Raw genomic sequence first — 13,136 nt, forward strand, 5'->3', positions numbered from 1 at the left:
CTGCGCTTGGCGACATCGTTAGTGGGGTCAAACCATGCGGTTGGATGGCTGCATATACGGCGGTTGAACCCTCTAAAGCGCAGTGTCTAGTGGCGTTCCATGGGACGAGCATCGCGTTACAGAACAGCATGAGGAGAAAAAACAAAGTCACACCCCAAGCAGCACAGATTTGGCCAATCATTGGCGATGGTACTTTTGCCATTGGCCAGGCAGAGCTCAGGCATCGTCCAATGACTGGCCCTGCTCACTCCATTGGCCAATGACCGCTGGCCATTAACCATCTATCAACCATTGGCCGATGAATGGCCACTCTTTAGACATTGGCCAAAGGACCATCGCCAGCCATTGGTCAATGCTTGGCCGATATCCGTGCTGCTTGGGACGGTTGCCGTGCCACTCTAAATTAATCGTGGTCATTAATATACTGACGATCGCGGCCGTGCCAGTCTCAGCTGTTTTAACAAAATGGTATTTTCTTTATTTGAAGTGTCTTTTCCCTTATTTATTCCGCGTCGTTGTGTCACCGGCTGTACATAGCTGTGTTGTGTCATCCGAGAAAATGTTCTTCTTTTGTGTTTGAACACAAAATATGTTATATGGCTCGCACCTAACGATATCCAATTAAGTATCAGCAACGGACGTCAACAGATCGACTGCGAACTGAACCCCAACGCATGCACGTTTCTTCGTTGATTGGACGCCAGTGGCAGCCGAACCTCTTTCTCGAGGACCTCCGTGTTACTTCAACGCCACCTAGAGGGAAGTTCGTGGCGCTTTGAGGCATGACGTTACCAACGGCAGAAGGAGGAGCCAATCCTAGAAGTTGGACTTTTCTTTGGGGTTGTCCTCTTTTTTTTTTTTTGACTTCTTTCTTTCCGGACAGTCGGCTGTTTGTGGCGTAGAAGTGGTCCAGCGCCGTAAACAGAATACTACGAAACGTAATTTTAAATTCACGCCTTTGTGTAAGTTCGAGTTATATATATATATATATATATATATATATATATATAAAACTGAGAAGAAAAAAACCCTTAGTGAAAAACAGCAACAACGGACGATTTAATCTTCGACGTTTCGGCCGGAGTCCGGCCTTCGTCAGGAAGAACTTTTACAGATGAACGCGGGTGGTATTTATACAATGCTACGGTCGAGTCCAAATTTCGGAGGGGTGACGGTTGAAGCTTTCGAGAGAGGGAAGCGTAGGGCAGTTCTTATCCGGGTATATAATATATATATATATATATATATATATATATATATATATATATATATATATATATATATATATATATATTTGCAGTGCTAGGAACAGGAACAAGGAAAGCCAAGTCTGAAAACTTCAATTCTTTGATTCATTGGATTAAGTACGGTTCATTCATCTGCACATTTTCGTTTATATCCTTCTCGGAGACCACATACGATGGTGTGAAGTGCCCGTGTTGTATATATATATATATATATATATATATATATATATATATATATATATATATACGGATGTTCAATCGTTTCCTTTCGGGCGTCTTTCCTTGTGTTTGCGAGATTCGCGTGTCTAGAAAGACACGTCGAGACGCGTTTAGAAGAGAATATGCATCAAAGTTACCGGCGCGCACAAGCACGACGATGACGTCTTCGCTTACATAACGCGCTGTCGGCTTCCGAAAGTGCTTTTCGCTATGCAGCGTTTGTGGCTTTCTCCTTCCCATGACACGTGTGCGTGTTTGTCTGTAACTTTTTTTTTATGCAACGGTTTTTCCTTTTTTTTTCTTTTGGCTCGGGCTTGAGATACTTCATAAAGTGTCCAGCGATGTCGAGAGGCATCAATCGGCCGTTGTCTGAGGTGGTAGTACCAGTCAATGTCCACGTTACTCGGCGGAAAAAAGTAATACATTACAATGACCATTACACTTACTCTTGCTTAGCAAATATTCAATTAGATTACTCGATTACTTGGGAAGGAAAGTTAATTGGCCGTTACTTGAAGCACAGCCGTTACTTTTCCGATTACTTCAGAATTTTCCAAAATGACAGGTTTTTCTGCCCGTTTAAAGACGGGGCCGTACTCTCCATTATTTAATTAGAATCACCGAATTATGAACCGCTTATCTTCTTCATTCCCCAATGTTCGTACACACTTCTTCTGTCAAAGACTTGGTTCGATAATTTCTTGGTAGAAAACTTGTGAAAACGAAGGGCACCCTTAGAAAAAGGTAGGGAGAATAGCAACGGTCACAAGTAATTTCAGTACTCTAAAGGTAACCAAATTACTCTTGCGATATGTTCATAACAAATGTATTGAAATGATTACAAAGTGACTCCAAACGTAATCGGTTACAAGTAAGTTGATTACTTGTAATGATTTCCGTACGGGCCTGGGTAGTATCCAAATTTACTTGTGGCGGTGGCTTGACTGCAGGGATTCCTTTAACAGGTGAGCTATTTTAATGCCATTCGCTCTTCGTATCGGGCGCTAGGCGAGCGCAATGGTGCAATTAACAGCGTAGGTTTCAAACTAAACTCACGCGTCCCCTTTTTTTTTAAATTGGGGTTTTTGTTTTTTGCCGGAGCTATCAGCCTAGGAAGGGTGTGTTGGTGTCCTGTTGATGTTTTTGTTGTGGTTCAAGATAGTCATTTGTCAAACAAATCCTGCAATTTGACAAGTGATACAAATGATTAGCGTTCATATTCATACATAGAATATTAATGTACGTATCAACTCTTCCAAACTTATTTCCCCAGTCGTTTTTATTCCCTCCAACAAAGTTTTATGCAAACACGTACGTAACGCGTTACTAGAGACGAGTTACTTCAACGTAGTTACTTTGTTGGTAACAAGTAACCTTTTAAGTTACCTTATTAACAAAAGGAACGAGTGAACTGCTTAGTTACTTTGGAGGCCAAGTAACGAGTAACGGTATTTCGTTCCTTTTGAGGAGTTACGTGTAGAACGCCGTTTAAACAGTCTCGTTTTAATTCCAACCTGAGTATGCATATATCGGGACAAAGGCAGATGGGCCACCCGAAAAACAATAAAACAGTATGACAATATGGCAGTGTTTATTGCTGAACACCGCAGTATGACATTAGAGCCTAGGAGTGTCCTTCAGCCTTCTAAAAGGTTGAACCTTTTAGTTAATTGTGTACAGACAAATGTCAACCCAGAGGCTGCCAACACGGCAAGGCACAGAACCCCTTGTCAACCTATTGGAACTCTAGAGGCAGACAGGACAAACCAGAGAGGGGAAACACAAATTCACCAGTTCTTCCTAAGCAGAACACTGCCGTCTCTTTGAACGCGTCAGTAGAACGACTCCGGCGTTCCCAGAGATGTATTCTCAAGGAAGCGGGGGAACATAACTGATGAAAACTTCGAGGCCAAGCTACCGCTTACGTGCAAAGACTACCGAAAAGAAAACAATAAAGTATGAAACAAAAGCTGTTATGTATTTGGTCAATAAAATGACTACTCTTTACTTTTGAGGTAAAATTCGTTCTACGGTTAGGTAACGAGTAACGTATCTGGTTACTTTTTGGGAGTAACCTGCACCTGTCTGCTTTCTTGTTGTTTGATTTAGGAAGGCAGACAATTTTCTCAACTGTACGGTATTGCATTTGTAGGCAATCCTTTCTGTGAGAGTTTGGTTCCGTATACATTACAATGTTACTATAAACTGTATTGTCACGTGGTATCATTCCGTGGAACGTCTTTTTGTGATAATTATTGGTTATAAAACATCCCTCTTGCCGAGCAATACGCCATTGGGAGCGAGGGAGCGATAGAGACATTGGCTTAAAAGCAACTTAATCTTTTCCGGCATCGTTGTGCACGTATTGTTCTCACACTGCGCCTCAATTTCCTGAGCCCTGATAATTTGCCTTTCCGCACTTCTCTAGCTTAATTACTGTGTACAGCTATCATTCTGAAAAACAAAACATCTATAATTAACCCGAGAGAGAGGAAGAATAAAAAAAAAGTTTTGTCCGTTTTGTTTTATTTCTCTGTTTTGCTTTGTTGTGCTTATCATTCACCAGTGGAAAATAGCGCTAAATTAAACTCAAACTGGAGGTACGCGCACACCGGAAGAAAGATTACTCACATCGCGCTAACAGTTAGCTAGTTACAGCGACGTGAGTAATTTTTGTTCCCGGTGTGTGTGTGTATTTAAAGTGGGAAGAAGTTTATTTTTGCGCTCTTCTCTACGTGATGAATACCAAACTGGCCCAAACATCCACCCTCAGAAAATTCACCTGAAGGCCTGCGGTTTTTTTTTTTTATAGGATATGACTGCGTTAACAAAAAGGATCGAAATACACCTAAGCACTTCATATGAGTTGCGAATGCGAAAGCAATCACTCCGCTTTTCGCTCCTTTCTTTTGACCTGCGGCGTACAACGCGGTGACCTGGGGCGTGGAACGGTGGAGCCGCACTCTAAAAATTGTTTGTAAGTGTGCTTTCCCGCACAACACTCGGAGAGCCAATCACCGCAACTTACGGAGGCAGCTCAGCGAATGACAATGCCGAAACATAAGTTTAGACCGAAAAACGCAGTCTGAGTTGTGAGATTAAACAATGCAAAACGTCACGCTTGCATTGCTTAATGTCACAACTCAGACTGCGTTTTTTGGTCTTAACATATGTTTCGGTTGTGTCACTCGCTGAGCTGCCTCCGTAAGTTGCGGTGATTAGACAGTTTTAGTATAGCGTTGCTGGATCTTACGTACGCAATACGCAACAGTATAGCGTACGCTAAAAATGACCTGCTCGGACCGAATTTAGTTGTGCGTTACGTTTTCGAGTGAACACCGCGCAGGATCTTGGTTAAATTTGCTAGAGCCGTAGAATTTCGGGTGCTTATAGCGCAACCATGCTCCTGGAAAGAAATATTGAAGAAGAAAAAGTGTCCAATCATTTTATTTCAGATTAAACCAAGCCACAGCTGCCTCGTCAAGCGCGCTTTTCTGCGGGGTACAGAGGCTACGAGTACGAGTGCGTAGCCAAATTCCATCACGGAGCCTCCGTCAGTCGTCCCGTGGAAACGGCACCTTTTATCAATGCTATCGCGGAATGAAATTCATGACCCTGATGTCCAGTGCGTAGCGAGAACTTCGGCGATTTCTTTTAGAGTCGTTCGTCCGTCGGCGATGAACTGTGGGAATAGGCTTAGCGTTGAGCAGATCGCAGCGTCGACGCACTTTGCGAGAGGCAAACATTTCGACTGTGTACTCCTTCAGCTGCAGGGCGATCTGATTCAACCGCAGTAGGTCCCAGAAAGAATCGCGGAGCTGAACGCCACGCAATTTCACGTAACACAGAACTTCAAAAACACCACGTCGCCCTTGCTGCGCCAGTCGAGGCAACCGCCATCTTGAAACTGGCGCTCTCGTTGGGTCCGAGATCTCTCCAGAGCGTCCCGCAAGGCCCGCTAGTCAGCAACGCAAAATCCCCAGCGTTGCGTGCGTACGTAATACGCTAGCCCTTCTATTGCGTTCTGCGCATGCGCACTCACGACCCGCAATCTCCTTGTGTACGCAAAGCTATAGCGTACGGTCCACTAAAACTGTCTATTGTCTCTCCGAGTGTTGTGCGGGAAAGCAGACTCACGGGCTTTTTTAGAGTGCGCTGCCTCGCGGACACGCAGCGCCATCGGGTGAGCGATCGTTCAAACTGTCGTGTGCCTTGCGACGCGAGGAAGGGACAGACAGCAACGTAGTTCCCAGCAGGACGAGCCGCTTGATTTATTTTATGCGCTGCATACATTGCCACGTACTCTACAACCGATAAGAGGCGAGCGAACGCGGTGATCAGTCATAACACAACAGCGTGATAACACTGTCAGGATGATACCAGAAAAACTGACGCGCAGCGGCCAATGGGACCGAAGTGTAAAAGGTGCCGTTGGCTCGCTTTGCGCGTAGTTTCATTAATGTGCTGTTTTGCGTGGTTTCAAAGCTGATGACGTCGGCTCGCTCCACGAGACAGCGGATTCTTTTGCATTAAAACAAATGGCTAGGAATGTAAATATACTCGCGATGGGCTTACATGACAGCGATGTTCCACGGCGCCTGATCGCTTGCCGTACAACAAAATTTGTTTCCAGACCCGTTTGCCATTTCTAAACTACAGGGTGTCAAAAAAAAACTAGGCATCGCCGAACGTTCATTTTCCGCCCAAAGGTAGCGCTAGAGGTCATAACCAGATGCCAAAGTTTCAGCCCGATCCGATACTTTGTTCAAAATTATAAGTGATTTTCTAAAAATTTCAATAGAAAATGGCGGCCGACGGAGTTTTCGAATATATGGGGCTCTATGCCACTAAAAACCGAAAACGGGCAAAAGCGGGCTCCATTTTCCCATTGAAATTTTCACAAAAATCACTTATAACTTTTGAATAAGGTATCGGATCGGGCTGAAACTTTGGCATCTGGTTGTGACCTTTGGCGCTAATTTGGGCAAAAAATGAGCGTTCGTCAATGCTAGCTTATTTTTGCGGTGAAAAAAACCCTGTATTTTTTTTTAATCTTTTTTTTTATTATATATTCATTCACCAGCGATACCTTCACAGCGACGTTTTGTGTTTGTTTGTGCTGCCAGGCCCCAAGGCATGCTTTACGTTGTATCTTGAATTTTTAGAGCTGTTTAACGTTGCTGCTGCATATGTCGAAAATGTGGGATTTGGGCTGCTTTTACTACTTGGTGGGGATATTGAAACCAACCTTGGACCCATGACCGAAGCGCAAGAGGAGTTACTCAACAAAGTTTAACGAAATAGTTGTGACGCTTCAGACTGGGCAAACCGACATCCTCATGGAAGTAAAAGACTGAAAGGCGAAGCAACATTCCACCGAGAAATCGCTGAGTAATCTCATTGCACGCGTCAACCACTTAGATAGTGATATCTCTACGGTGAAATCAGTCAGCGTTAACAGAGACGTGGGCCCTTCCGCACAGATAGCCGCGGCTGCTATCGAGATATCGGAGCTCAGGGGACGGTGCGATGACGCGGAGAGCAGAGCGCGCAGATCAAATCTTCTTGTTTTTGGCTCCCTCGATAAGGATAAGTAAACATGGGCGCAGTCGGAAAAGACTGTTGTAGACGAGTGTCTCGAGAAGGTTAGGAGTTGTTCTTGTACCATCGTGTATCGAAAGGGCGCATCGCCTCGTTATGTATTATCAGTAAAAATGTCGCCGGATGATTGTAAAGATGTTTTCGTACAAAGATAAAGAGACCGTACTTTCTAAGGCGTACAAATTCAAAGGAACATCATTTTCCGTGACTGAGGATTTCATACCATCAGTGCGCCTTGCGCGGCGAAAGCTATTAGAATTCGCAAAACCACAGTCTCTACCGTTCAAGCTGCGCTTCGACAAACTGCTCATTGGAAATAAGTGCTATATCTATGTGCCTCAGACAGACTGTGTCAGTGAATTTAACTCCCGCGGGCGAGAACATAATTTACCTAGACGTAACGTCGAAATTATTAACCGTGCTTCCGCTCGTCAGCCAGAACGGGACGTCGTAAATCCTAATCAAGCTTCAGCTTCGTCATAACGTTCTAGGAGGGGTGAGGCTACTACCACCAACACTTTGCCTAATAATAATATTTCTGTTCTTTTTACGAACATTGGAAGCATTGCGAATACACGGGACGATCTGTCATCAGTTGTGGACTCTTCTAACGCGGATATTGTCGTGTTAAGCGAGACATGGTTGTCCAGTAAGATACGCCACTGTGAAATTGTGCACTGTCAGAGACGTTTCAACTTCTATCGTCACGACAGGGAAGAAAGAAAGGGTGGCGGGGTGTTAGTCGCGGTAGCAAACAATATACCATCGTATCACATCAATATTGTTTCAGAACTCGAGCTACTATGGGTTGGTCTCCAGTTAAAAAATAAAAAAATATAATTTAGGCGTGTGTTTTCGCCCTTCTTCTAGCAATACCGCGTTTATAACAAATCTTCACGATGCGATCAACGCAGTCATTGTTCTTTTCCCGAATGCACCGACGCTACTGTTGGATGATTTCAACTACCCATCTATAATATGGTCAGACGAGGGTGCAAACCTTAGTCGCTTCTCTTCCGAATGTAGTGAGTTTTTGAATCTTTGTTTAGATTTCAATTTTTCTCAAACTGTTACAAAACCGACGCGTACGACTTCAACAACTGCTGCTGTGCTTGACCTCATATTAACAACATCGCCTGAGCTGATCTCCTCGTTAACTTACATGCCTGGTCTTAGTGATCATTCTCTTCTACATTTTTTGTTAAACATTCCTGGACGCAATAAGTCCGATCAGACGAAAACATTTTTTGCCTATGCTAGGGCTAATTTTGATTCAATCAACAATGGACTTTGTCGTTTTCTAGAGGACTACATAGGTTGTTTTGCTGAGCGCTCAGTAGATGATAACTGGTGTTAATTTAAAGAAAAAGTTATGTCAGTGATGAACGCCCATGTTCCCCTTCGCGTGGTATCTTCTTCACTGAAAAAGCTGTCAAATAAAAAGAAATGATTATTTCACACTGCAAAGCTATCGGACAATGTACAACGCTGGGAAGCCTACCACGTTGCAGCTAAGCTATATAATAAAGCAGTCGAAGAGGCAAAATTACACTACTTTAACACTACGCTGCCGTCAAAGCTACTTAACAATCCGCGTCAATTTTGGAAAGTTATTAACCCTCCTTCTATTCCTGGCATAGTACCCATGGAGAGGATGTGCCATGTGAAGTGTGTTCTTTTTTTGTTAAATGATGTGTTTGTTGGATCTTTTTGATGCACGGTAACCTCAGACTGTCCGGTATTTAGAGCATACGATTTTTGCCCATGTTTCCTGTTATCATAGACTGCGAAGGTATATCTAACATTGTTGAAAACTTTAAAACCGATACGACAGCAGGCACTGATAATATTAATGCTAAGTTTTTGAAAAACACTAATACATACTCATGCGTTATCTTATCTAAATTATTTTCGCAATCACTTGAACAAGGAGAATTACCAAAGGATTGGAAGGTGGGGAAGCTGATCCCTCTCCACAAAGGGGGCGATAAGCATAACCCTTTAAACTTTCGTCCCATATCTTTAACGAGCCTTTCTTGTAAAATCCTTGAGCACATCATTTACACTAACATTTTCAATTTTCTAGACTCAAACTCCTTTTTTAACTAAGCGCAACATGGATTTCGAAGGTTTTATTCATGTGAAACTCAACTCCTAACCTTTACTCATGACCTTCACGTAACACTTGACCAAGGTTCCAGGACTGACTGCATATTTCTTGACTTCCCAAAAGCTTTCGACAAGGTTCCTCACGCACTGCTTCTTCATAAACTCCGTAAACTTAACATAGATTTTAATATAATCGCTCGAATAGAATCGTTTCTATCAGACCGTTACAAATTTGTTCACGTTAATGGAACTAATTCTTCAACCTCACGTGTCAAGTCCAGTGTCCCACAAGGTTCCGTATTAGGTCCACTTTTATTTCTTATATATATTAACGATCTTCCCACGTATGTATCCTCTTCAATTAGCCTATTTGCTGATGACTGTGTAATTTATAAGGAAATCATTAACGACTCTGACATATCTGCTCTTCAGACCGATATTAACAACGTCACCCGCTGGTGCGATAATTGGCTTATGGAACTTAACACCTTTAGATGTAGATTCATGAGAGTGTCCCGTCAAAATAACACTTGTCCCTCCTACTGTAGTAGTAACTCCACCTTGCTTTCTATGTCAACCTATAAATATCTCGGTGTTCATATAACTCACGATCTCTCCTGGAACATCTATGTCGAATAGATAACTAACAATGCTAATCGATTATTTTTTATCTCAGAAGAAACATCTCCCTTGCCCCTGTTTCACTTAAACTTCTCCTATATAAAACTTTAGTGCGCACCAAATTACTTGAGTATGCAGGCTCTATCTGGAACCCTGGCGTATCCCTAGCATCATTCATTGAATCCATTCAAAATTGCTCCTCACGTTTTATACTTTCTAACTATCACCGTACAGCCAGCGTCACCTCCATGAAAGCGTCTCTATCTTTGCCAAACCTCTCCTTTCGTAGAAAAATAGCTCGCCTCTGCTTATTTCACAAGATTTATCACTCTAACCCAGCACTTCGAACCTCATTATTTTCAGAACCATCACACATATCACCGCGCACCGATCATGCACTAAAAGCAGGAATCCCCTACTGCATCACCTCCACCTTTTATGCCTCCTTCCTACCCCTGACCTCTGTTGACTAAAATCGCCTTCCCGCATCCGTAGTCTTACTTACCGACGCTGCTGATTTTAAAACCGCCATAACTAATGATCCTAATAATGTTCCATAACGATTCTGTACCTTTTGTTTTTTTGCGTTTTGTTTTCATTGTTCACTTTATATTCATGTATAATTCCACTCCTCTCTGTAATGCCTTCGGGCCCTGAGAGTATAATGAATGAAATAAGGGAAATGAAATCAGCGCTATTCGCAAACGCCCGGCCCGACCCGATCGCCTCCGGCGGTGACATCGCGGGAGGAGCGCTGCGGCCTTGACGCTAGGTGGTGTTGGTTACCCACGGCGACCGGCGACGGGTGAAACATCACGTGTTCAGGCATACAACGTCGTTGTGCTCCGTGAAATGAGCGTGCTCCGGGCTTCCCAGCTCAAAAAAGAACGACAAAAAAGCAAAAAAAAAAAAAAAAAATTCCACGGACACTAAGCACTTATGAGTTGTGAATGCGAAAGCATGAATGTCGTTCTTCCGCTCCCCTAGTTCGTCTGCGGCGTAGTGGCGCGGACGGTCACGTTTCCCCGGCCGACGGCCGAGCGCGCGTTCTCCTGAAGTGGCCGCGCCGCGCTGAGCTCGGCCGTGCACCCTCCCCGGAGCTCGCCGGAGCGGGCTGTGCGGTTTGGCCCGCACTGCCGGCGTCCGGGCCGATGCGTGCGCTGCGCCACCATGAGGAGGGCTTCTCTGGTGCCTTTTTTTTTGCAACTACGCCGCACGAGAGCTAATGGAATCCTCGTTCCTTGATGACGCGCGCTAGCCAATGGTAGCATAATCCATCAGAAATCGGCCTCACTTCGCTAGGTTGGGAAAGGAAATTTTCGATGCCGTTTGGCCAACGTTTGGCGTGGTTTCAAAGCTGATGAGGTCGGTTCGCTCCATGGGACAGTTAATGCTCTCGCATTAAAAAATGGTGATCAGACTCCTTTGCCGCAGCGGGTTGAGTGGTTGATACTCTCTTGCCGCCAGCTGGTACCAGGGCTCTGCTCGGTGTTGCCGTGTTTCAGTGATTGCGTTTTCGGCATGCTCTGTCTACTGCGCCTCCAGTGTTGGGAAGTATACATCGAGTACATTGTACGCTACTTCTAGGATGTTTAGAATACTGTTACTAGAAGTCCGAAAAATAAAAAAAAAAGAAATCTCAAACAAAAGCTCAGAAACAATCAGTTTCCAACGTTTCTTGAACAAGTACATTCTCTGAGCATGTCCGTGTTTGTACTTTCCCCGAAGTACATTCCCGAATTTGGTCTTGTTATGTTTGTATCCCAAAATTATGCTTTGTCAACTCTGAAGCCCCTTTACTTTATCCAATATCGGCCGCCATTTCCGAAAATAACTGATGCACCCCCGATAACCCCTGGGGCAATGCATACAATAAACAAAACAAAAAAACACTGTATAGGGGAATAAAAGGGCATCGCGGAAGATTAAAGAATACTTGTACTTCACTTTGAAAGTACATTTTCTTTATAGTATTTTACTTCAAGTACATGGGTCCCGGCTTCCCATTTACTTTACTTGAAGGACATAACCTCCCATTTTTATTTATTTTCTATTCAAAATATTTCAAAGGCTTTAAGTACTTCAAGTACTTTTCACATGTACTTTACCCAGCACTGTACGTCTCACACTTGAATAGCCCTCGAGAAAGTCACATTTGTAGCGCAGAAGATGGCGCCAACCAACAAGACATCCTTCAAAGCGCCCACGCGCTTACCTTGCACGATGCAGGGCCACTTTACCCTATCCAGTTTCCACAAGTGTACAAAGGTTTTCCACACTAACATATCACATTCTGTGTTACCAATGCCTTTGCCACGCCAGTACGACAAAGGGGCGACTTCTTTGCGATATGCCTTGGGCCCGTGAATTTTTTAAGCTATAAACATTGTGATTTGCTCATAAAAATTTGATAGAGTTACTTTTTGTAATCTTTTTTTATCTATTTTTTGTGTTCGGCGGGAGTCTTGCAAAGTCCGATCCGTCGGTGTTGAACGTTTCAGCATTTCCACTGGAACACATTGGTGTACCTCTCCTACATATGTTTTTTTTTCTTCCGTAGCTGTTGCTGAAATACAGGGTCGAGTACCACTACGAGGACATCGGTATGCGGAGCAAGTTAGTCAACGCACCTGACAGGCCAGCGAGGTACCGCTTCCTCGACCTGCACTGACCGCGGTTCACCTTTCGGCAGCGATGCTTTTGCCACGGCATACGATTGCTTTACCTTCTGCACGGTCGTCCAGAAATACAGTGGCCTCAATAAAGCCTGCACGATTTATTTGTCATGTGGGACATGCCGCATCGTGGCCTTCTTTGTAAGCGCTTTTGGGCAGCGGGAATGGGAATTGACCGACACTTCAACTTCATGACGGTGGAAGAAGAGGCTTCCACCTACCATAAGATTTAGGCACATCTGTCGAAACAGTACTGAAACAGTGTATATTAGCTGCACATCAAAAGTTCACGCGTAAATCGCGCAAAAAGAAAATGAAAGACGTTTACAATTTTTTTAATGCGAAATTACAGCACAGCTCTTGAGGAGGAGGAGGGGAGAGTACTGCGAATAGAGTATGTCCCTCATCCCCTTCCATACCCTCCCGTCCTCCTCTTCCCCTCCTCTTCGTCCCCTGATCCTGCTCCTCCTCCCCTCCTCCTTCTTTTCTCCTCCTCTCCTCCTCGCGTTAGATTTCCCCGCTAAATTTTTCTATCATTTAACAAAAATGGCACCGCTAATTGTAGGAGGAAATTTAACAAAACGTTTTCCGCTAAATTGAGGGGGAAATTAACGTCACGTTACCTACAGACAAATTCAGTTTCCTCGCTAAATTGAGTGGAAAA

General features: G+C 43.9%; 1 protein-coding gene across 1 annotated transcript in view; it reads left to right on the forward strand.

Moving 5' to 3' along the window:
- LOC115319476 (probable cytochrome P450 301a1, mitochondrial) overlaps positions 1–12,576 on the forward strand; it is a 97,134-nt gene extending 84,558 nt beyond the window's left edge. Inside the window, 1 exon segment of the mRNA XM_042289767.1 lies at positions 12,358–12,576. Within this exon segment, the coding sequence (XP_042145701.1) occupies positions 12,358–12,468 (111 nt within the window). The 3' untranslated portion in view covers positions 12,469–12,576.
- The last annotated feature ends 560 nt before the right edge of the window (positions 12,577–13,136 follow it).

Source organism: Ixodes scapularis, unplaced genomic scaffold, assembly GCF_016920785.2.
Source record: "Ixodes scapularis isolate PalLabHiFi unplaced genomic scaffold, ASM1692078v2 PGA_scaffold13__105_contigs__length_92229423, whole genome shotgun sequence".
Lineage (NCBI taxonomy): Eukaryota > Metazoa > Arthropoda > Arachnida > Ixodida > Ixodidae > Ixodes > Ixodes scapularis.